The sequence below is a fragment of the Typopeltis vanoorti genome, chromosome 5 (assembly GCF_054136105.1).
Source record: "Typopeltis vanoorti isolate ZY-2024b chromosome 5, IOZ_Tvanoo_1.0, whole genome shotgun sequence".
Lineage (NCBI taxonomy): Eukaryota > Metazoa > Arthropoda > Arachnida > Uropygi > Thelyphonidae > Typopeltis > Typopeltis vanoorti.
The window spans coordinates 34,712,349-34,739,389 of NC_143553.1; the positions used below are offsets into that span (position 1 = coordinate 34,712,349).

Sequence of the window (27,041 nt, forward strand, 5' to 3'; positions counted from 1 at the left end):
TACAAAACTTTGTTTCTTACAGAAGTTTCAAAATAAGAGAAATGGGCGTCGATTGCAGTCGACAATGGCATCTTCAAAAGGGTATAGTTTTCTATTTTATTCCTGCAGAAAGAAAGCTATAATGTTGATAAAACTTCAGATTTGTACTCTATGATTTATGACTAAACTATTTATGACTATATTTTTTTTTCTTTGATTTTGACTAAGGTTTTGTTGCTGACATTAGAAATTTCACATATTGGAGCGCATATTGAATTGATACCAAGAATTAGAAGTTAGATTCTTGTTGGCATTTTTTTTAATGAATCTCACCCATGTGAGCTTCACAAAAATGTAGAGCGGGCTAAAGATTAGATAATCTAAAAATCCTCTTAGAGGTTCCTGGATTTGTCTTTAAAAATTCGTACTAGAGACCAGAGTACGATATTCTTCAGGCCCTTCATGTCTTCATTGAGTAGATTATGGTCTTACACTGGACTGTGAAAATCATCTCCCACTCAGAGACACTTACAGGCATGCCTCAGTGGGATTTGATAACATAGCCTGTTGACTGGAAAATGTTGCCATCTACCTGGATTTGGTAGTTATTTGTGGTTATTTTTGAACGCACAGTGTTATTTAAATAAATTGAATTTAACGACTGTGGCTCTTATATTGCAAGTTACGAATACTCACCCGTACTGCTACACCACCACTGATTTCGTCATTCCTGCGCTTCATATCTAAGATAAATGCTGATGTTTTTTTATTTTTAAAATATTTTTAATAATGGAACATTGTTCTTCAGCTGGAAAAGATCTGAGTTTGATTCTTGTCACGACAAGAGGAATCTTTATATGGGCTTTTTCAATTGAGAGTGAATTAGCCTATCTCATACAGCGGGTAGCAGGTTTTTTTCTCATAGAAACTCAAATTTTTCATCCTGCATATAGACAAATCAGCCATTAGGACACATGCAATTTACAAACAAAAAATGCTATTGTTGGTAGTGGTGGTGGTGGTGATGGGCAGTAGATGGCATTGTGTGTGATTGGAGAATTAATTAGAGAAGACAATGAGTTGTGTGTAGTTGGAAGATTAAATAGTAGGGGAGACCATGAGATGTGTGTAGTGGAGTAAAGGAGCGTGCCTTCCTTCAATGAGTCCTTGAATTCCTTAGAGGTATCACATAATAATAATAATTGTATAGATTTTTTTTTCTCAACTTGTGTGTGTGGGGGGGGGAATCATACATCTGTGTGAAAGTGGATGGAGTGAATTGGTAAGAGACAAGTCATTAATCAACCTAATTTGCTGACTTTTATATTGAGTCAAGTATTTTTTATTGAGCTCTTAGAAGGACACCACCCCAATATGAGAACCATATTCAATATTTGGGCTGATTTTTATAAGGTTAATAGCTGTTCAGAGATAAAGTAATGCACTGAGCAAAAGAGAAATTCTAGTTGTGATGTGTTAATACCAAGACAGACTTGATTTCAGTGTAATTCTAAGAAATAAAACTTATTCTTGCCTGCAAATGAACTCCGCGACCTAATCATGTCAATGGTACAACTCAGAGGCCAAAAACTAAAAATCCAACGGCATTATTTTGAACTTCCCAACAGAAAATGGTAAATCACTAAAAGAAGACATCAAATTAGCAGAAGAATGAGACTTTGATTTTAAAAACATTTTTTCAGGTGCCATCGTTTCGCACCAATAAATAAAAGAAAGGATGGAACAAACTTTCTGTGCCTCGTAAAAGTGACTTGTGACATGCCAACAAGCACATCTAAATTAATAACAGGAAGTAACAACAAGTTCAAGGACACTTGCCCTCTATCATGCATTCATGCTCAACCAGACCTAACATTTGCCCAGAAAGAACAAAGCCATCAACTTCAAAAACAGCTAGAAGAAAATGCCAAAATGGAGAAAATAATTGGATCATAGACTACAAACAAGCTAAATTAGTGCAAAAATCAAGTGATGCCACTAGTAGCCACCATGGAGACCAGCATGTAGGCACTGCAGAGAAAATGTTCAAGACTTGCGGCCAAATGTATGCCTCACAGAACCTTGCATATCCACTTCACCAACACGTGTGGCTTCAACTCCAATCTTAATAGTGTCTAGTACCATCTTCAATCTGCCAAACCCCACCAACTCTTTTTGGCAGAAACTCAAATCTCACCCCCCCCCCAGTACTATTCATCTCAACCTTCCAAACTACACACTCTTTAACTCCTTCCAATCTAAGGGTGGCATCTGCGCATACATCCATTCTGACACTTTGTCAGAGAGCACCCAACTTTGACCTTCTTTGGTTGAAATTATCCCTTCCCCACTCAGTCAAATTCATTTGCTGTCTCTATCACTCCCCACAGAAAAATCCAATCTCTGGTTTCACACTTTACTTCCAATGCATGCATAACTGACAATCGTAAGCTCTCCAACCATTCCAGATGCCCAACATACAATTCCCCCTGTATCCTAATGAAAAATCAAGCATACTCTGACTGACTCGTGTCAAGAATTCTATCCTACTTTAGAGCATATACCCAAGCCTGAAATTGATGCAAAAAAACTATCAATGCTTCCAAAACAGAGTTTGAAAGAGCAAAAAGCAGTAAATTAGCAGCCGAGCCTTTTGGTCTCTCGCCAAAGTAATTGGTCGTAACTTCTGCCCAACACCATTCTTACCCCTGTCATTTTTCTTTTGCCAGAAAGAGATCAGAAAAATACTGTCCAAATATTGCCAAATATTGATACGAAAAAGTCTCCCGGCCCTGATGACATTCCTCCAATTGTCCTGAAAGTTTGTGCACCAGACCTGACTCCTATCCTGTGTCACCTGTATATGCTCTCTTACCCAACTGGTATCTATCCCAAAGCCTATATTCAACCCATTCCCAAGAAGGGCAACAAATCACTGCCATCTAACTACTGCCCTATCTCACTCACCTCAGTCCTGTCTGAAAGTAATGGAAAAATCATCAATTCCCAACTCCTACACTACTTCAATGGCATCCCCCTAATAAACGACTGCCAGATGGATTCTGTCACTGCCGATCAACAGATCTGGCCATATGTTATCCATCTCTGGACAAATGCCATGGAGAAGTTCGGTGAATCTCAAGTGGTTGCACTTGATATCTCCAAAGCTTTTTACTGGATCTGGCACGAAGGCTTACTAAGCAAACTGCCATCATTTGGTCTGTCTCAGAACTTCAGTAGTTGGATTGCTAGCATTCTCTCTGGATGCATACTATGTGTGATTGTGGTTGGTTCCTTATCCTCTCACCATTCAACTCATGGCATTGTTCCACAAGGTTCTGTCCTGTCACCAACCTTCTTCCTGCTATATATATCAATGACCTACTTCAGTTGACCTCCAACCCAATACACAGTTTTGCAGATAACACCACATTAAACTCCTCCCTTTTATTTGATTAACTTGACTCTACACAACTCACTTCAACCCACAGAACATCAACCACCACACCCTCAATTCTGATCTCCAAGCCATCCTCCAATTGGGCTGAGATAACCTCGTTAACTTCAATGAAATAAAACCCAGTTCTGTCTTATCTCTCATAAAAAAGAACCATTTTCTCCTAGTATTACTTTTGACAACACCCAAATTTCCAGGCAAGATGAAATTTCTCTTCTTGGAATTACCCTGATCCTATACCTACCGTGCAAAGCAAAGATGGCCACAACGGAAGCCAACGATGAAAGAGCACCTCATGTCTTGCCAATAAACACATCACAATCATTGCATCCTCAGCTTCTAAATGAACTAGTATTTCTTTTAGCTCAAGACGTTACTTCATCTCTGAACAGATGTTAACCTTATACAAATCGCAAATCAGCACAGCTGTTGAATACTGCTGCTGCATTTAGAGTGCCCCCCCCCCCAACAGCTCCCTCAAAATGCTTGACTCAGTACAGAGGGAGAGCAATTAGATTTATTAATGACCCATCTCTTATCAACTCATTCCTCCCACTTTCACACAGATGTTTGGTTTCTGCAATATGTGTATTCTATAAATATTTCGGTAGGAAATGTTCATCTGAAATATCATCAATAATTCCCCCACTTAGTACTAAGCTCGTTGGAACATGTTCTTCACAGTGCACCTTGAAACCCACAGAGCAAGTTTCTTTTTCTCCTTCTCCATCCCTGCTACTTCTGTATTGTGGAACAGTCTTCCCCTGATGTGTTTCTCAAGGAATACAATCTTTGTTAAATCAAATCTAAACAAGTTCCTCCTTTCCCAACCCATTACTCATATACGGTATTAATGTATTATATTAATGTAATATAATAATATTAATGTATTGATCGACCAACCTCTCTTGTATGGGCTCAACATAAAAAAAATATAAAAAAAAACAGTCTCTAGATTCAAATCCACCATGGATACGAATGTTTGTGATTATCTTTAAGTTGCTTGAAAATATTTAGTCTATAGAGCAGAGTTTACTGATTATGTAAAAATAAATTTAAAAATGCAGATAATATGTAAAAGCAAGAAAAACAATTCCATCTATGATACTAATCTGATATAGGTAACAGTCACATTTAAAAAAAAGCCATTAGTGCAAGCTTCATTTGTCTGATGGCTGAGTGAATAACTATGACACAATTGAAAAACATTAAGGTTCTAACAAAATATTTAACCTAGTGCCCTAGGAGAGGTCACTTTGACATACTCGGATATTTTTCCTGAGGAAGAAAATATGATGGACACCGGCCATCCACAGTTCTCCATAAACAAAAAATCCAAGGCCAACAAATGAAAATAAGACCTTACAACATCGGAAACAGATGACACCCTCCAAAAATAAATAATGAAATAAGTTGATGAATTGGAATATAAACCATGATAATTTAATAAATTTAATGTGGATTTATTTTCATAATTTTTTTTTCTTAGCAAAGCATTTTCACCTCACTATCAAGGATATCTTCATCATGACTTTCAAATTAAACAACTATAACAGAAACCAAAGGATGAAGAATCAACTATGAAAACAATGAAAATGATTGAACTACACCTGCATGATATAAAGTGAGACAGTTGAAATACATTAAGGTTCTAACAAAATACTTTAAGAAGATCATTAATTAATTAACTTTAACAAGAAATTAAGTAGAGGAGTGAATTCTGCTGTCTTTTTTTCCCATTTTCATTAGACATATTTGATTACTCACTGCAAATACAGAGACTAAAAGTGTGGTTGTTGTTAAAGCTGCTTTATACAAACTGAAAAATGTGCTCTTTGCAAAAAGAGAGAGAGAGTTAGTGCAGAGTGGCTCTTCATTACAAAAACTAGTGAAGAGACACTAATAAGTACTGTTTTTTAAGATGTTCTGTGAATACCTGGGTGTTTGAATCTTTGTTATCTAGACAATTTATAAGTTATTATTATTACTGCTACTACTACTAATACTACTAAAGACTACCAGAGAGCCAGGGACTCATTGAAGGAGGCAATATCCACCAATACTAACTATCATACCTTTTCTTGAATTTATTCATGCTAACTGCACTCACCACCTCAAAAGGCAAGCCATTCCAATTACACACTGTTATGAGAGAAAATTACTTATAAAAAAATGAAAAAAAATCTTATATGATCCTTTAAGAAGTTTGTAGATCTGCCATATCACCCCTCTTTCTCCTGTTTTGTTAGTGTCTACAGTCCACAAATTCTCAATGCATCCTCATTCTCTGAAATGCAGAAAATGTGAATGCATTGAGATATTACCCTTCATGTTAAGTACCTGTTCCTGGTGGAAGAGACTTCCCAGTCATGACACTGGTCCTATTCTTTCTTATTCTTTTTCTGTGCTTTTGTTCTTTTTTTATTCTGTTTCTATCCTATGTTCTTTGCTCTACTTCTCCTGAGTCTTCTTTACTATCCTGTCTTCCAGACCACTATTACTGGAATCCAATGCCTTGCCATTGTATCTGCAATGAGATGTGACCCATGGACATTCAGAAAGGGGGGATCCTGGTAGTATCAGATTACTTGGCAATCGGCTCATTCGGCTGGCGGGTTTGCCTGTAAGGGTCTATGGTGAAGTCTTCTTCCCCCATCTGAAGACTTGACTGCTGTTGTGCTGGTATGGTGTTGTTACGTCATTGCTTTCTCTATATTTTACTTTATTCTATCTCTAATTAGCCCGCTATCTAATCTACACTTGTGCCTCTTAAATATTAATTCAGTACTATTTCCTTTTTGGATACTGGCAAAATGTATATTATGCTGCGCCAGCCAATATCCTATAACAGAAGAGACTCTTGTTCAGGGAAATAATTCTAAATTCAAAAGGGATTCGCACAATAATTAATCTTATGCTAGCGCCGTGCAGATTCAGTTAGCAGTCGTGACCTGAATCTCACTTAAGCAATAATATCTAAATTCCTTCCCGCCAAAAAGTTTCTATTTCATAAGTGGTGGTTTGAATTCGTAATCAGGCATAAACTCAGGTATAAGGAGAAACATATTTTATTGGAAAAAACACAGAACATTTAGAGGTAAGAAAATTCAAATATTCAATAGAACAAAACTCACACCAAATTAAGCTTCATACTAACTCACATCAATGAAGTTAAGTAAGCTAAATCTTTCAACTACGAAAAGACAAGATTGAGTGTAAGCACAACACTACTAGGTTATAATTCTTTTCACAAATTATTCACTGAATGCACATTAAATATTTTCATTAATACTCTATAAATTTCATTAGTCAATTCTAGTCATTCTCAATTAAAATACTGCCTATCAACAATTTCTCTTTGTTCCACGGGGTTTAACTAATTCAATTAAATTCTCACTTAAAAGTTCTCTAGTAAAATGTCCTTAGCTTACAATTTACACAAAATTCTCTTTCTTCAAAGCGATCTTAACATAGAATGAAATTCTTTACATTACCCGATCCTTTCTGACTGTCTTGATGCTATCACATGTAGATCTGGGTTACTTTCCTATATATCTATTGGCTGTTTTTGCGCCCGCCGATGCACTACGCTGTCCTTGAATCACTTCCGGACTTTGGCGTGTTTCCTACTGCTTCTCAGGAAACTTCCTCCGTTCTCTATGATGGGACTTTTGCGAAGCCTCGATTCTGCATAGTCCGTCATATCACGGTCAGCTTCGCTTGGAAATCTTCAAGCATTCTCAGGAATAGGCCTTGTCGTCCGACATCGTTGTAATCGACCCACCGCTCTCTCACGAATCACCCGACCTTCAAAGCTGGAATCCCAGAACCGAAGAAGAAAAAAAAGCCTTGTAATATGGCGTGCATCGTCTTTTATTCACCCTTTCGTGCGCCTCTATTCAATGTGTCTTTTACCGCACGAACCTCACGGTTTGTGCCCCTTGGGTGATCCCACACTCTCCCTAATCTGTTAGGTTACCGTCCAGGTAGTCGTTCTGACGTCACTTTCCACATAGGTACAGCCTTCGGCGCTACGCTCGACTCATGCAGATTACATACGATTATTTTGGATTACTACTTATTATCTGTTTGGAAAATTCGTAATGTACTAGACAGCTTAATGGGATTTACAATTAATTTAACAATTCCCTTACACAATTCTCACTATTTTAACACAAAACTCTCTGCTTCTGAATTCAGTTATACAGGAATGAACTATAGTATATAGCACATATAGAATACATATTATCACATGTCACAAGGAAATTTTCATAATTATGTGCTGATATGCAGGTATCTCCTTAATTAGTAATATATTTTTGTATGTTAAATCCTGAATAAAGAATTTGCTTGTAATGTTCTCCATTCAGGATCTAACAGTGTCCAAGGTCGCCCTTGCATTCGACTCCCAAGCACAGTCATTATTTGCTGAAAAGTGGGTGTGCTATGCTTGGCTCCTTTAGTGGCTGGGAGCTCTGGCTCTGATCCAACTTCCTCCTGAGAATTAATAATTTTTCATTCTGTTATATATCAGGGGACTCAAAAAGACCCAACCAAGTTCTGAAACCATAATATGAAACAGAAAACATCGGAGACGGCAACAAATATAGTTTTTCTTAATAGCATGTTCAAGAGAGAAACATCCACTTGGAAAAATGTTACCCTTCGTCTAGAAAGGCTGGCAGGATCTCCAAAATCAGTCTGAAGACTTTCTTATTTAAGCAGTAAGAGTCACGCAATCTGAAAAACAACTTTGCACAACACTTATTAGGGGAATACCAAACATGTCCCCTCCAAAGCTTTTCGGCTTTTCTAGAGGTGTAATATTGGAGTGGGACCTCCTCAGTATTCCTCTGACCAGGAACATCGTTCTTACATTCAATCCACCGAAACCACCAACATCTGTGAACACAAGTTATCTTCTGAGATATCTTCTGGACATCTGTGTCCAGTTAGGTTCTACATCTTGAACCTTTTGTGCTACTTTAAATATGGGAAGTATGGTCATTTTCAGATTGCCTGTTGTGGATCTGCCATCTGTGCTGGATATGGCAGTAGAGATCATGAGAATGAAGACTGTGAGTGCAAAACACCGAAATGTCCCAATTGGGAAGGGGATCACCTGGCCTAATCCAGAGCATGCCATAGGTGGAAGGATGAAAAGGAGATGCAAAAAATTAACACTGAGTTGAGTATCCTCTATCAAGAGGTGAAGCGACTATATAACAGCAGTAGCAATATCCGCCACAAAAAATTAAGTTGCTGCCTTTTTATATCTCCTTTTACTTCATCAGTAAGATGATAGCCTTCATTTCTTAGTTTTAGAAAGAAAATCCATACCTGATGCTCTTATACTGAGAGGGCAGCTATAAAGAATGTATCAATAGGGACCTTAATCCGTACACCCCTCCCACCTTCTCAGAACTACAACATTCCTGAATGGCATGATATGCTTGCTGTCTCTCTAGAGCATATCAAAGAGAAAAATTGATATTGGCTCACTCCTGATGATATATCAAAAATTGTTCCACTAAATGAGAATCCACTAGTAAAAATCATAATGGAATGCATTGCAGAAAATCAAGGATGCTTCCAGATCCATTAATAGATAAGATGGATATCTCAGTTTCCCTGCAATCCATAGTTCTCCATAAACAAAAAATCCGAGGCCAGCAAATGAAAACAAGACCTTACAACATCAGAAACCAGATGATAAATAATGAAATAAGTTGATAAATTGGAATATAAACCATGATAATTTAATAAATTTAATGTGGATTTATTTACATAATTTTTTTTCTTAGCAAAGCATTTTTACTTCACTATCAAGGATATCTTCAGCATGACTTTCAAATTAAACAACTATAACAAAAACCAAAGGATGAAGAATCAACTATGAAAACAATGAAAATGATTGAACTACACCTGCATGATATAAAGTGACACAGTTGAAATACATTAAGGTTCTAACAAAATACTTGAGAAGATCATTAATTAATTAACTTTAACAAGAAATTAATTCATTCCATTACATCCTGGGACAGACTGCATAGACTCTCCTTGCTACAAAATTGCTAAAAGTGTTTCTAAATTACTTTCAGCATTCATGGGAAAGCCCTCTTCATTTATCAAGAATAGTTCTCATTTCAAAGCAAACATATCAGATCTTCATCTTTGTCTAGATGATCTGCATTTCAGCTTACATATTGTGTCTTTATTCACAAGTGTTCCCTTATATGTTCCCATAGACCAGAAGTTCCCAACTTGTATTCTGTGGAACCCTAGGATTCTGCCAATAAAATTTGGGGTTCCGCAATAAATTAGTTTTTGAGCTCTAATGAATAGTTTAAAATATGTATGAAAAATTTATTTAAATAAAGTTTCCAAAATTTCAACAAAATCCATTCAGTCAAGTGATGGATGAATGAATCGAATACTTGCATTCAATTCTCCTACCACTAGCTGAGTCATTTCCCCTTAAGAAATCATCCCATCATAGATTGATGGTGTTTTGTACTACAATCATTTTGTGATGTCGTGTGTACTTCTCCTATAAAAATAAAGTGGACATCATATAAATTTATATAATGATTGTGTATACCCCAAATTAAAATATCACGGATTGGTTGAGAGAAGAAGCATTAAAAAAAGTGTAGCTAGCCAAGCAGTTCACATGTTTCTGGCAACAAGAAACTGGTAAAGTAGATAGTGATGAAAATACAGATTAAGGCACTAGCATTACCTGTGTAGCAGATGAATCAAGAAAAAGAGAAGTATTGTTTGTCAATTCTACAAAACATTACTGTCATAAAAAAAAACATAAATACGACTTGAGTTATTTATTACTTGGATTCAGGAAATCCCGATGCCCCTGATACTGTATGTATATTATGCAATAAGATCTTATCAAATAGTTTGTTAGCACCAGCTAAATTGTGCAGACATTTCAAAATGAACCATTCAGAATATAAAAATAAAAATGTGAAATTTTTTGAAAGAAAACTTGAGTCTCTTGACAAAACTGAACATTTTATGTTGAAAATGTTGGTTAACGAAAGGGTAACAATGGCTTCTACAAAGTATGCTACTGTATATGCTCGCAGGGATGAAGCACATACAGTTTCCAAAACTCATAAAACCATGCATCAAAGATGTTGTTCAGTGTATGTTCGGTGAGAAATCCTGTCAACAGAGCGATAAAATTTCTTTCTCAAATAATACAGCTTCATGCAGAATTCATGATATGGTTGAGGATATTGAGCAGGAACTTATTTTAAGACTTCAGTCATGTGATGAGTACTCTTTACATTTGGATGAGACACCAGGATTGCAAACTTATCGATTTTATTAGTTTTTGTTCGTTATTACTACAATCATTCTATTGAAGAAGACATGTTACTCTGTGAAAATTTACAAATTATTACAACAGAAATGATATTTAAATATATTGATGATTTTATGATGACTCGGGGAATAAGTTTCGAGAAATGTGTCGATGTATGTAGCGATGGTGCGAAGTCAATGATAGGACCTGTGAAAGGGGCAGCATAATAACGCAAAATAAAAAGTTGCTAAAACATCTATGAGTAGTCACTGTGTTCTTCATAGACATGCACTGGTTGCATGAAATAATCCTTCATCTTTAAAATGTATTTTAGATGAAGCAGTGGAAATTATAATATTAACTTCTTGAAAACATGTTTTCACGAAGTTATTCAAAATTATATGTGAGATATGGGCAGTCAACATACATCTTTGCTGGTACATACTGAAATTAGATGGCTGTCACATGGCAGAGTTCTTGTCAGATTGTTTGAATTACAAGAACTCATCATAGTCTTATACAGTTACAAATTTGTATTAGCAGATTGCTTTAGAAAAGTTTCGTGGTTGAATCAAATTGATTAGCTGGCAGATATATTCACAGAATTGAATGATGTTTCTCCCTCCCTTGAAGGAAAAAATGTAAATATTTTCAGCACAAAAGATTTTCAACTTTGAATGACGTTTTACAGGAATCAAACAAGGAAATTCAAAAAGAAATTATTTATCATCTAAAATCAATAAATGTGGCATTAAATGAATACTTTCCTCTACTAAAAGATAATAGTAACTATGATGGTGGTCTGAAATATTCTCGGCCTCGACCATAGATGGCAACACTATTGGCAAGATTTTTTTTCTAAGTTGGTACATCTGTCATAAGCATCTATGTGAGATTGCAAGTCATTCTATTAAGTAGTTTGTTTTATACTGCTGTCTGAAGCAAAAGGGTTGTCTGTATCCCCTGAAATGGATAAAATTGAATATCGTGCAGTTATAAAATTCTTTGTAAAAGAAGGTTTAACGCCAAAATAAATTCATTTGAATTTCATAAAAGTTTATGGGCACTCTGCTCCTTCGTTTTCGACAATTAAGAAATTAGCTGCTGAGTTTAAACGTGGAAATACCAGCCTTGAAGATGATCCATGTGAAGGACATCCAAAAAGTGTAACAACACCAGAAATCATTGATCAAGTGCACAATATGATATTGGGTGACTGGTGAGTTAAAGTGCGTAAAATTGCTGAGACTATAGGCATTTCAAAAGTACGTGTAGGATATATTTTGCATGAAGAATTGCAAATGAAAAAGCTTTGCACAAGATGGGTGCCGTGCTTGCTCACAGCAGATAAAAAACGCATTTGCATGAAAATCTCTGAACAGTGCTTGGAGTGTTTTAACAAGAAGCGTTGCTTTATTACTGTGGATGAGACTTGGATTCACCTTTACACACCAGAATCCAAACAGCAGTCAAAACAGTGGACAGAAGCCGGTTGTTCAGTGCCAAAGAAGACAAAGTCGGTTCCATCAGCAGGAAAGGTCATGACATCGGTGTTTTGGGATGCTAAGGGCATTTTGTTTATTAATTATCTTGAAAAGTGTAAAACAGTAACTGGTGAATATTATTCCGATCTTTTAACTAGACTAGACAAAAAAATTCGTGAGAAAATATCCGGTTTGCAGGAAAAAAAAATCATCTTTCATCAGGACAGTGCACCTGCCCACAAAAGTGTTCTGGCAATGGGAAAATTAAGGGATCTGCACTATGAATTGTTGGAACGTCCACCCTATTCCCCAGATTTAGCTCCCTCTGACTTCTCTCTCTTCTCAAAACTAAACATCTTACTCACTGGTCAGCTTTTTTCTTCGAATCAATAGGTGATTGCAGCTGTAGAGGGGTATTTTGCAGATCTTACTGAGAACCACTACAGGACTTGATAATGGCGCTGGAGCATCGCTGGAATAAATGTATTAGTCTTAAGGGAGATTATGTTGAAAAATATAATAATTTTGAAATTATGAATTCGATTTTTCATTATTAGGCTGAGAACTTATCAGACCACTCTCATATTGTGTTTTCAATCCTTTCAATATTAAATAAAAACCAGAGGAACTATCTACTTCAGAATATGAAAATTTCATCGACCTGACATCAAACAGCCAAATAAAAGTTAAATTTAATGAAGTTTCATTAAACAAGTTTCGGTGTGACTTAAAAGAAGAATATCCAAAATTATTCAAAAAGGCAATTCATTAGTTGTTGGCGTTTAGTTCGTACCACATTTGTGTGGAAATGGATCTTCACTCTGCATTGTGACAAAAATCAAATTCAAAAGTAAGTTGGATGCCATTCCTGATATTAAAATTCAGCTGTACACATTTAAACCAAATGTTGAAAGAATATTGAAAGAAAATAAGTAGTGTTATCCATCACATTAATTGCCAGTTTTAATTAATAATATTTGCTTTTCAATTATTAATTTTTTTTTAAAATAAATTATTTTTGATTTCTTGATTTGTTTTTTTTTTATAATTAGTAAAAATTATCAGGGTTCCAAAATTTTTTTATCATGGTAAAAAGGGTTCTGTGATTAAATTAAGTTGGGAACCACAACTGCTGCCTTTGACAATATGTAATGGAAAGTCTTGTTTGACTTCCTCAAGCAAGACTTTCCAGCAGATTGTCTTTCACTCTAGCTACTTCACATGCCAGAATAAGGTTTACCAATAAATTGAAAGTACACCAATAGGTAGTTCTCTTTCTCCTACACTAGCTGTCTATTTCATGGAATGATTTGAACAATGAATACTGAACAGCATCTATCCTAAACCATCCCTTATGGTACACACATTATTTATGATAACCCCCATGGAGTCAACAGACTCATCATGGGAGGCCCACTCAACCAGCAACATATCTATCATAATGAGCTTTGAAGTTACAGCAATCCCTCGATTAATGCATCTAATGCGTTCTTTAAAATAGGCACATTAATCGAAAATGCACTAATCGAATATAATAACCTATGGTAAAAAGTATAATTCATTCCTCAAATTTCTTTTTTGAGCCTTAATTTTTTTTTATAAAAGAATTACAAATATTATTTAATGTAAACAACTTATTTTACAATTTAATATTCATATAACTACTTTAATTTTGTCTAATATCTAATTATTTAATCAAAGATATATGTATTAATAATGAAAAGACTATTAAATATTATTAAGCTATTTTATTTATTACTATGTTAATATTATAAGAGTTTGTAGTTGATAATTTAACTGCACATTAATTGAAATGTAAATATTCTCTATTTATTCCTATTTGTAGAAGTTTAGCATTACGCAATACCTCAATTTTATTATATTTTGTTTGGTTGTCATGGAGACGTATGTAAGTAAGCGAGCATGTATTTGGAACACCACGTGAGGAGAAGGTTTATTGAAAAGAGTTTTAGAAAGAAATCACGAGAATAATTTAGGCGGGAAGAACGGATATATAAGCAATGAATGCTGAAATTATTAATTAATTAAGAGATTAGATAGATTAAGAGAGAGAGAAAGGAGAGGATTGGCATTAGGTTGGAATCGGAGTATTCGGCATTCGGGAATCACAGTGCGATAATAGCGAGTCGGCAAGTCACTCAAGCAGCTAAATAAAGTCTACTAGTCGAGAGGCGGTTAGCTAATAAGTTGTAGAATAACAATTATAGCTACGGAAGACAGCTGAGTAACTACTAAATAGACTAGCAATACTTGAGTTGAGATTTAATTTCAGGGCCGACCTGTCAAGGACACACAGAATTTTGAAATAAAGCACGGGGTTACTAGAGTAGTAGAGGCTGTAAAGTTGAAGTTTACCGTTAGCTGTGATTAGAATTATAGTGCCTAAAGAATTATTTGAATGCAGGAGGAATGAACAACTGTGCATATTATACCTCAAGATAAAGAATTGTTGTGTATTGCCTTAATTAATGAGTGATCAGTAGTACTTAAAGCAAGAACGTTTGTTTATGTGTATTGTGAATGATGATTAATTCAGTTATTGCTTAGAAGATTTATTTTAATGAGTGCCATATACTGCTCAAGGTGTTTACAGTTATAAAAAATGTTTGTGTGTAAGTTTATGAAGAAAGAAGATTATTGGTAAGATTATTCCAACCTTTAATATTTCTATACAGAGAAGTGTGTGAGTTTCATCCTAGAATTTCCTTATATTAACAGTAACTATTGCAGAGATTAACTGAAGTGTAGATTTAAAAGTGTTTGCTTCAGAAGAAGTGTTACTGAATTTTTATTGTATTTGGAACTTAAGAAACTGTGAGATATTTGTGCAGTCGGGTTACTGAGGAACTTTGTGACTTTGAGCTTTACCAAGTAATTAATTGAATTTTGTGAGAGCTAAAATGTTTATAATATCTTATTTAATATTTTGATCTTAAGTGTATAATTTGTGATTATAAAATTAAATGTTTGTTTTTGTTAATCAAAAGTTGTATTTTGCCTGAATCTCTTTTACTGCACCATTCATAAAATATTCGAACCAAAGCGGGTGAATTAAGTTAGTTAAATACACTTGGCCAGTATATATATTAAGGAGAAATAGTTGAGGGTTGATTTATCTTCAGTTCTTGAACTAATTCAGATATAGAGTGGTGCAGTCTATAAATATAAATTTTCTCTATATTTGAATTAGAAATCAACTTGCAACCTGTCAACTAGTTAAGAACATCGTAATGACTAAATATCGGATCCAAAGTATAGATTGAGAAGAAGTAGGATCGAACAAATTTTTCATACAACTATACCGTTATCATTATCCTCAATCTTTATCCAGAAAAGGGCCTCTCTTGGGAACAACGGAGACCCTTTTCTTTTCTCAGATCTTATTTCAAAAATGTATTGACCAAAAGAAGGTAATATTCATTTTGCTTCATCGACTTCAAGAAAGCATTTGACAAAGTCCAACATGCTAAAATGATTGTACTATTAAAAAGAATTGGATTAGATGGTAAAGACATCAGGATCATTGAAAACTTTTATTGGAACCAAAAGCATCTGTTCAAGTTGATGACATTATTACAGACTCCATTAACATCAAACGAGGAGTAAAGCAAGGATGTGTGCTGTCACCTCTTCTTTTTAACATCTACTCAGAAGCCATATTTCAAAAAGTCTTGGAAGGAAGGGATTAGTGTAAATGATGAAATCATCAGTAACATCCGATATGCCGATGATACAGCTCTTCTGGCTGACAATATTCAGGATCTTCAAAATCTTTTGGAACTAATAAATGAAGAGAGTGAAAAAATGGGATTAAAAATAAATATCACCAAAATTAAATTCATGGTCATAAGTAAGAAACCAATTCTTAATTTAGCACTTTCTTTAAATAGGAAACAAATAGAAAGAGTGGCAAAGTTTAAATATCTTGGATGCTGGTTAAATGAAGATTGCAATCCAGAAATGGAAATAAAAGTTAGAATTGAAATGGCAAGAAAAAATTTTCTCTTGATGAAATCAACACTGTGTAACCGCAGTTTAAACTTAGAGCACGCATGGTTAAATGCTATGTATGGTCTGTACTGCTGTATGGTGCAGAAACTTGGACCTTGAAGACAACATCAATAAAAAGACTTGAAGCCTTTGAGATGTGGTTATACAGATGAATGTTAAAAATCCCATGGACAGCAAAAACGTCCAATCAGGAAGTACTGGAACAAATGGGGAAATCACGTGAACTTTTAGATACCATAAAAAGAAGGAAAACTGCATATCTTGGTCACCTACTTCGTTATGAAAAATATAAGATACTTCAACTGATTATAAAAGGGAAGATAAATGGAAGAGGAGGACAAGGAAGACGAAGAAAATCTTGACTGGCAGATATCAGACAGTGGACTGGTATGAACTCTGAGAGACTGCTCAGAATAGCTGAGAATCGCTCAAAATTTGCCAAGGTGGTCGCCGACCTCCGATAGGGGGATGGCACTCAAAGAAGAAAGAAGAATAAAAGAATTATAGTATATCTCAGGGTGGGTTTAGTTAAAGGAAAACCATGAAGCTGGAAGACAATAAAACACATTCAGAATATAAATTTATTATTCTACTACTTAACAATGAATTGAGTAGTTTGGTGGGCATTCTGTTTCTTTTTTTCATACAACTGACGGTATAGTTCTATTGCCTCTTCTACTACTACTGCAAATTTTACTGCTTCTCTCTTCATCAGGGTCAGCCTCTAAGCATTGCTGCTTAAAAACTTCGATTGTACGAAAAATATTTTTAATTGTTTCTGTGTAATCTCTCTGGACTTGTCAATGATTAAATTTTCTTCATATTCTTCAGGATCTTCTTGCTGTGCATCTAAATTTAGCAGATCAGAATCACCCAATTTCTCAGAATGTGCAAATGATTTAATTAATTTAGATTCATTTGAAAAGCCTCTAAAATCATTTGCACAATGTGGAAGAATGAGCTTCCAAATGGCTCGCATATTGCTAGCAGTAATTTCATTCAACTTTGCAACTTTATAATCAGACTGAGATTTCTCTGATTTGGTCAGAAAAGTCTTGGAAGGAATTCGCTTCCAAAAAAGGCCAGTTTCATCGACATTAAATATTTGTTTGTCACAATAGCCCCCTTCTTCCCCGATTTTCTGCAAAATCTCTGGATAATTTGCTGCCACCTTCTATCTGCACTTGCAGCATGGCCTGTGATTAGATCATTTTGTAAGCATGATGAACTTGAAGCAGCCTTTACCTCTCTCTTTGTATTCAGCAGCTTTGCTTAAAATGGCTCTTATAGTTCATTCTTTTTGAAACACTCAAACCATCCAGCACTAGAATGAATTCTTCTTCTTTTCTATCATTGATAGCCCTTTCTTTCAAGGTTGCAAAGAGACTTAATGCTTTTTATTTGATAAGGTCAGTGCTTAACGGGATCTGTTTTTGGCTACAGTCTTCGATCCATGTAGAAAGAAGTCTATTTAATTCATTCATTATAATACTTTGATTTCGAGTGCATGCATGATGAACTTGAAGCAGCCTTTACCTTTCTCTTTGTATTCAGCAGCTTTGCTTAAACTTGCTCTTATAGTTCATTCACCCATTTTGTGTTCTTGTCTTATCATTGCTCTGGACTCGCCTTGTTTATTTTTCTTTTTATTATTTCACATTTTTCTTCCATTGAGATTACTTTTCAAATAATTTTCACACTCCACTTTCTTGCTCACTAATTCTTTTGCTCATGATGAAAGGTTGTGAAAATACTTTAAAATAAAAAAAGTAAGGAAAACAATTGCAAAGGAGACAGGAGATATGATTAAAAAATGCTATGTAATTAGCAGAAGACATAAATTTTGGTGATAAATTTGGAACATAGTGTACATGGAAATAGTGTAGTACTGTATGCCATTAAAAAATAACTTTGTAAAATGTTTTAATTCGGTAACTAAATTATTTCATCCTGGTGAGTGATTTTTTTAAAATAGTTAGCCATAAAAAATGTATAGATAGAAAAATGTTTAAAATCTGTAACATTTATTTTTAAGATATATATAGGCTCACTGATTGAATTTTAGAGGTGCATTAATCGAATTTGGGTATAGAAAAAAAAATGACACTAATTGGAGGTGCATTAATCGAGGGATTGCTGCATTTAAACTACCTACCCTCACGATGCACGTGTAAAATTTTATTATCCTTTTGTGTTTATTTCTTGGCCTTTTTCTATGTCGCCATTGTAAAATTTAATTTCTCTTGGCCAATCTTTACATATAAGAATGATGCTAGTGGTTTGGGGGACAAAGGGAATATTAATGGTCAATGCCAACTCCCTTGTCTCTACACTGGTTCTAATTCCTTTTTCGGATTCAGGGAAAATTTATTTTTCACTGCACCACCCCGAATCCTAGATTAACAAAGAATGTAGAATCAAGGAACCAGAAACAGTTTAGCTTACAATATTTTATTACTATAGGTTACGTTTGCAGTCGTAGCCTCACCATAAATTAATCTCCCACTGTGGTCCGTATTTTATGAGCAAGTGCAACAGAGAAGAAAGTCAGGCAAGTCATCAGTTAAACAAAAAGTACAAAACATTTAATTCAGTTGATACATATTTACACATTATGAATACACTCTGATTAAGTAATCTGCAATTGCTAATGAATGAGCACTAATTTCACAGATTCTCTATATCTATCTTAGCATGTATGACAAAAAACTTCATTTATGATTTACGACTTATATTTAAAAGAGCACACTTATTCATCAATATTAAAGACATTTGTTAACTGAATTACTAATGTAGCTCCACGTGCTCTCATACAGTTTCTCTCACAAAATTCTCATAACTTATTCAATCATTAAAAGACACAATTCCTAGGCTCCACGTGCTCTCATACAATTTCTTTCACAAAATACTCATAATATACTCTATCATTAAAAGAAACAATCTGTAAAGTTCTTCCTAAAATTTACAGATATCCTTTTAGTACACATTTACATAAAAAAACTATACTGTATGTTACCAATTGCTGGGGAAACTATTTGGCCACCTCACATATGTCGTCAGGACAAATACTTTCGACTCCACGTTCCTTCTGCTTTTTTTGAGGCATTCTTCAAAGGTTCGATCTGCACATACTTCAGCCTCCGAAAATAAGTAGACGTTATTCTTTGGTGAACTATCTCAACATCGTAACGAAATCTCCGTAAGCATCGGTGAATATCTTCTGCTGGGCTGGTCGCCGATTGGTAAATTTTAGGGAAATCCACAACAAAGTTCCTCAGTCATTATCTCGAATCCGCGGGGAACGAGGGGATGCCACGAGGAGGCTCCACACACCACAGCAAGACTGCACGAGACCCAGAGCATAAGAGAGCACAAGCCTAAGAGTAAGAAGAAGATTCCTTTTTCTGGCGCTGCACGACTTTTTAAATTGCGCGCCACACGTTAACACTACGTCATCAATATCTCCTTTCATTTTTCAGCGTCACTTCACATCACCCAGTACTGAGCGAATACATACAGAATCCTTAGCGTGATTCTCGGAATGCATGAGGGGGGGGGGAACTACTTACTTACGAAAAGGGTGCACCTGTACTCTTTGTTGCACGGGTTTTCAATTCTGGCCACCTTTTATTTAATTGGATTATCTCTTTCTCCCAGCAATTTATAAGTACTTACACTTAAGCAGTAAGATTTAAGCAATTTAGCAATTCATAATACTTTACATTATAACAAAATAAATGAAAGATTCTCAGTTTAGTAATATTTTAGTAATTTACAAGAGTTTAGTATATTCTGATATATCAACAATTGATTCAAAATGTAATAACCCCATGTTAAGTCTGAAGGAAACGTAAATTAATCCAATTTTAGTTTCATTCAGAACTTAACACACGCAAGCAATACATTCCGCTCGCTAACACTCTCCACGTAAAAGTCTACTCCTCACACCTTTCTTCACCACATTTTATACAACTTCCAGGAATGACCTTGTTCTTCCCATCTTAACATCTACTCCTTTTATAATTTCTTCTATATTAATCTGATAGAATCCCTAACTAACTTGAAGATCTCTATCATATCTCTTCTTTTACTCCTATCTGCCAACCTCTAAAATCCACATTCTCTCAAATGCTCTTCATAACCAACACTCCAGAGTCCTGATATCACTTTGGTTATTTGTCTTTGGATCCTCTCTAGTGTTTCCACATCACAATGAAAACTAGGTGACTAAATCTGAGTACAATAGTCCATATGTGATCTGCCAATGCCTTATATAGAGGCACCACCACCTCCTTATCCCTACATGTTAATGTACTTTTAATCATAGCAGCTATACGATGTGCAGTCTTTGCAACACTTGTGATGTGCCCTAGGAACTTCAGTCCACTGTCCATCACCATCATTCCAAGATTCCAAATCTCATCTACTTCCTGAAGTGCATCTCCACCAATACAGTACATAGCCTTGTATCTCTCTATCCCAAAGTGTAACACCGTGCATTTATTAACATTTAACTTAGACAAAAACTCATTTGTCCAAGCTAAAAGTCTATTCAAATCTTCCTGTAGAAAATTAACATCAGCACTACTCCTGATAATTCTACCTAACTTTGCATCATTGGCAAACATTTGAAGATCCCCAGTCAATCCACTTGAAATATCATTAACAAACAAGTTAAACAGTAGGGGCCTAAGAACAGAGTTCTGAGTAATGACTCCATCATGCATAACTTGCTGGAATCATTCAGAGAGAGAGAGAGCCAATCTCCAATCCATCTAGCCAATATACTATATATTCCATCCTCTGCAGCTTATAATACCAACTTACCATGTGGTAATCTATCAAATGATTTTGCAAAGTCCAATAATATCACTGTATATGATTCTTCCTTATCCAACACATTCATCACTTTATCATAAAACATAAGCAGATTGCTAAAACAAGACCTGTCCTTCACAAACCCATGCTGATCATCATAGAGAATCTTATGTTCATCAATCCAATCTTGTATTCTATTTCTAACCAATCTTTCCAAAACTTTGATCACAACTGCAGATATACAGACTGGTCTATATTGAAAACTTCTCAAACCATACTAGTGGGGGAAGTATTATTTTGCCTTCTTTCCATTCCTTAGGAACCTTCCCCACTGCAAGACTTTCATTAAATAACCAGGTCAAGGGCATGGCTAACTCTTTTGCACATTCTTTAAAAATACTTGGTGATATGTCTTCCATTCCCACAGCCTTATTAACATCTAATCCGAGCAACCGCTGATTCTTTCACCTTTAATGCTCCTAATTCTTGCCGCTTTTCTGCATGTTGCACAGCATCAGTCACACCACTATGATATACACTGATGAAATGTTTATTAAATAATTCCACTATATCATTTGCTATGGTTACTCTGCCACCATAACTATCCACCAACATCAACCTGCCATAATTATTTTTCCTCTTGCTTGCCATACAGCAGAAAAATTCCCTTGATTAGCTTTGACCTGACTGGTTATCTGAGCCCCATTGGAAGGATGGCTTGCAGGTCAGAATTAAGGGCAGTGGTGGTTAATGTTGTGTGGGTTGAAGTGACTTGTGTAGAGTAGGATTTGTCAGATGAAATTAATTAACATATAATGAAAACATTCTAACAATAGAATTGTTGCAGATTTTCTCAAGACATCAGAAGGCTCTCTTGTAGAAGTATAAACTTCTGCAAAACAGCCTTGATCCAGTATGCTTTTTCCTTGTTCTGTCCTAATGAAACATAGTCATTATTCATAAGGACAGGAAAAGGGATGGACCTACCCATGGAAAAGTTGCCATCCTTGTGCAAAACTATACCCCCCCCTCATCTGCAAATCCCATATAATACAAAACTAGAGGCCAGTGCCATCCGACTCTTATAATATGCTGCATCTTCTATATACTACTTCTGAAATTTTATTCATGACGCTTCTTGTTTATTACTAGTAGATATAATAGCAAGCTTATTATCTTTAAAACTACCCCTCCCACCCCTTAAAAAAAAAAAAAAAAAAAAAAAAAACTCATCCTGAAGTCTGTAGTTTAGGGATTAAACCATAAAAATAATAGAATGTTTGCTAAAAATATATCAAATAAAAATAGAAATTGTCATTTGATAGCTTAGTAAAATCATACCTTGGAATTGTATTGAATAATAAAGAATGTAACTCATTTCTTTGTTGTTCTCTTGCCATTCACTAACAATTTAAGTACAGATAGTGAATTGAATCATATTGAAGCTATAGGCAAACAAAAGAGTAAATAAATATATTTTAAAATGATAAAACGAACAACACATATAAAGGAATAAATAAAGTGTGGATTAAAACCCGGAACAATAGGCATGTGGATGACTAAAATTATGAACGATTAAAGAAAAACTTTGATGTGGAATAAAAGATAAAATTAAAGATATAAAAAGAAAATAAATAAATAAAATAGATGATGCAATAAATAATGATGTGTAAGCTGTTTTGAATGTGTCATCTTAAGAAACATGAAGAGCACTCTCCCAAGGAAGTAAAAAATGATGAATAAAATGAATGATGGAGTATACACTAAATAGGTTACATTGAATTACAAGTTAGTTATTGGTTGAAACTTTGGCATAGTTTTAACGATGGATATTTATTGCTTTCTTATTGATCCTTATAACTATGATTTCTGAGATACATAATTTTATTTTGTTGTTTTGAAGATCTAAGATGATTGCTTTTTTTATCTGAAATTTCCACCAATGCATTGGTTGCTATTTCAGTTTTCCATTGGCAAGGCTCTCTTGTAGAAGTTTATACTTCTACAAGAGAGCCTTCTGATGTCTTGACAAAACCTGCAATAATTCTGTTGTTAGAATGTTTTCATTATATGTTAATTAATTTCATCTGATAATTTTTCCAATTACAGGATTTTTATTTTGGGTTCTATTTTTGCTTCTGTTACTATTACATAGGTAATCTGGAATGGGAATATTACAGTCATGAAAGTATTCTTGTGTGACCATAGCAACCTAATAATTTGATTAAACCTATCTAAACAGTTTGATTGACATGGAAACCTGTACACAACATTGTTCTTAGTATGAATCTTGATAGGTTTTAAAAAGGTTGGCTAATTACTGGTTTGTAGTGAAAATTAGTTTATAATCTGCATGTTTTAAATATATATTTGAACTCTTTTGGATATATTTTGGATGCAAGGTAGCTTTACTGTTTTTTGCAAAGGAAAATAGTTTTAGTTTGTGGGGTGAATACATGAGTCCTGGCTGTGGTATTTACATAATCACTCAGTTGTGGATATTTGCAGGTTATGTCGATTTGAATAGTTATTTAATTTCACTGTTCATATTTTTCTACTCTTTGTGGAAAATTTATAAGTGTTTATGAATTGTGAACGGATAAGATTTTTATTTAGTCAAGTATTAATGGTAATAGACTTGAGTCTCTAATACATAAGACATCATCCTCACAGCAGCCATAAAAAGGTATGCTTATGGGGAGATCAATATGCTGGATTTTCCAGATATGCCTGAAAGAGTTCAGCTAATTGGCCTTGAAGTTTTTGCATGTTGGGAGCCCAAAGAATTGAAATGTAGAAATCAATTAGCTGAATCAAAAAAAAAATAGTTGCTGAAACTATTAGATTAATAAGGGTTAAAATATCAGCAGTGATTAACTTGGTGTGAGAGCTTAATGAAAATTCATAAGAGCAATGTGTGAATGATGTCTGGTGTTTTGGGAATGTCTTCTTCTTCATCATCAGCCATTTTCTGTCTGTCTGCTGCTGAACAATGGCCTCCCCAAAAGTGTTCCATTCAGTCCTATATTCAGCTTTTCTATGCCACCAAGTTCCAGCCACCTCTTTAATCTCATCTTCCCACTCGTCTCTTTGGTCTTTCCATTTTTGGGATACTAATCATGAGCTTTGTCCATTTTTAATGTTACTTATTACAGTGTGACCTGCTCATTGCCATTTGGATCTTTTAATGGCTGTTATAATGTCTCTCACCTTAGTCTGAACTCTGACCTTGGTGTTGCGCTTTCTGTCTAGAATGATAATACTGATTAATGATGTTTCCATTTTCCTCTGGGAAACCTCAACTTGTTGGTCAATTTTTTAGTTAAAGGCCACATTTCACTTCCATGTGTCTTTACCAGAAGTATACAACTGTCAAATATTTTTTTATGTAAGGCAGATTTTAATGTTTACTTTGAGTGCTGAATGGTGTTTTCCAAAGACTACCCAACCAAGTTTAGTTCTATATATAATTTCTTTATCACAGCATCCTTCTACTGTGATCTTTTGTCCTAGGTAAACATAGTAGGTTACTATATCAATTTCCTGATGTTCCATTTTTACTGGCTTTTTGGTGATGTATTTATTATACATTATTTTGCTTTTATTTATTATATACTTATATACATTATTTATTGCTGTAATTCCTCTTTATAAGGCCTTGATACAACCAAATCTGGATTACTGTGCTCAGGTCTGATCAGCTGGGTTTCTTGGGGATGAGGAAGTAGTGCAGAGGATCCAGAGGTGAGTGACCAAGATGGTGAGTGGTCTGTGGAATGCTCCCTATGAAGATAGATTGAAGGTTTGTGGATTGCAAAAGTTGGTTAATAGACAAAAAAGGGGGAGAGATATGATAGAAACATTTAAGTTTCTATCTATTTTATAGGATTGATACTGTATCTCACTACAATATTACTGTAGTGAGATACAGTAATAGAAGGTAAAGTTCCTGGAAAAAGAGGAAGTGGTGACCGTCATCGTGATGGATGGATGGTGTATCTGGAGTGACTAGTCTTCAGAGAATTGAAACTACCTCCAGAAAAGCTTACAACAGGACCACCTGGCAAGGACTGGTGTGGCACATCACTGAGGAGCAGAGTGACCATATAGCAGCTGATGATGTCCAGTGAATCGATGGATGGAGCTAGTGTCATTTCATGACATCACCACATTATGCATTTTGTTCTTCATTAGCTGAATTTTTTTGTACTTTGTTAATGTTAACCCTATTGTATTAATGAAACATGTCAATTTTATCCTTACTACGAATTAGGTGGTAGATGAATTTCATTTTCCCAGTGTGAGAGAACCACCTTGCTTAATGGAGATCTTGAAGTGGCTTGAAAAAGTTCCATGTTGGATTTCTAGAACAGTTTCCAGACCAGAGGGAAAATGAATAAAAAAATACAAAAAATTATAAAAAAATATCAAAAATAGAAAAAAAATTCTTAGTCCACCTATGGTACTAATGCACTATAGGTTTACAACCGTTTGTGGGTGGGAGCCACATAAAAAAATAAATAATTAGTGGTCTCTACCCCCTTTGCTTCACATGCCAACCTTTTTTTTCTAATGTCTGTTCCCTCTCATATTTTATTCTGTTATAGTAACACTACATTTTATCCTCATTTGTTCTTAACTGATCTAGAATATGGAGATGTTTATCCCTTCTTCTCACAGTGTTCATTATTCTCATCTCCCCCATTTCCCACAACATTATATAATCATGACCTTCACAGTGATGTACGTAAGTACTGTGTGACCACAGATGTGAGACCCCTCGACACTTCTGCGCATGGCAGAAGAAGGCAAATCCATTCCAATAATAGGGTAATCGATACATTTCGTGGGATGAGTGTTTATTATTATACGTTGGAAAATTAGCTTTTCTTTTATGAAAATTCTAGATTTTAAAGTGGTAACTATTTTGCTTGTACAACAGTTGGAAAATTTATGTATAAAGCACATGATTTCGTGTGTTGGTAACGAATTCGTACATCGCCTTATTCCTTTCTTCCCTTCAACATGAATTGACTGTTCTTGACACATTGCCAGCCGAGGGTCTTGCATCTGTGGCTGGACAGTATGTATGTATATGTGTGTGTGTGTGCATTAGCACATGCATGCATGGTGAGGATAAAATAAATACCGTATTTGCCACCGTATAAGATGCATCCATTTTTTCAGGGTATTTTTTGGGGAAAAAGTTATTTTATTGAAAAAAATTATACATTTTTGAAAATCATCATAACATCTTATCATACATTGATTGAAAACAATTTCAGAAAATTTTGGTGTAAAACAATCATGTATCAAGGAAAAGTGTAGGAGGAACAATAATATTATATCAACTTTATTTTTGTATTCATCTGACATCTTTTGTGATACTTTTTTTTTGTTTGCATACATAGGTTATTTATTTTCATAAACATAGCACCATGATGTTGTTGAACCTATAAACTAAATGATACCTTTCTCTGTTGCCATTTGTTTTGATTAGTGAATAATCATTTTTGCAGATACTGAAATACCAGTATTGCAGTATCCACAATGTTTATTACACTTAGTCTCTTTTAAGCCCTGTTCTTGTTTTCTCCAAGTTCATATCATTCTTTCAGTTGGCAGCAACCCAAAATACCATGCTGCTACTGCTGGTATTTTGCCATTTTCCTTTGGATTGGTGCAATGTCTGTGCTACTTTTGAGCCATGGGTTAATAATAAAAATAATCTTGAACACTTGAATATCACTAATTCCATTGCACTTGAATGACCGTTGGACATATGACTTGTCAATTGTCATTATGGGACTGTGCAAGCTGTCGAGCACCATGCACTGTGTTTTAAATGAAACCAGATCCATTAAGTTCCATTTCACTGTATGGATTGTATCTGTTGTCTTCTTTAATTAGTTATAGTATCTATATTTTAAATTTCTTACATATTTAA

At 34.9% G+C, this 27,041-nt stretch overlaps 1 protein-coding gene across 2 annotated transcripts in view; it reads left to right on the forward strand.

The window, feature by feature from the left end:
- The window catches only part of Mitofilin (inner membrane mitochondrial protein mitofilin), a 263,003-nt gene that overhangs the window by 8,590 nt on the left and 227,372 nt on the right, over positions 1 to 27,041 (forward strand). For both annotated transcript variants that reach the window (XM_090392343.1, XM_090392344.1), the window contains exon 2: positions 23 to 81. In XM_090392343.1, coding sequence (XP_090248469.1) covers positions 23 to 81 — 59 coding nt within the window. The remainder of the gene's footprint in view (positions 1 to 22; positions 82 to 27,041) is intronic.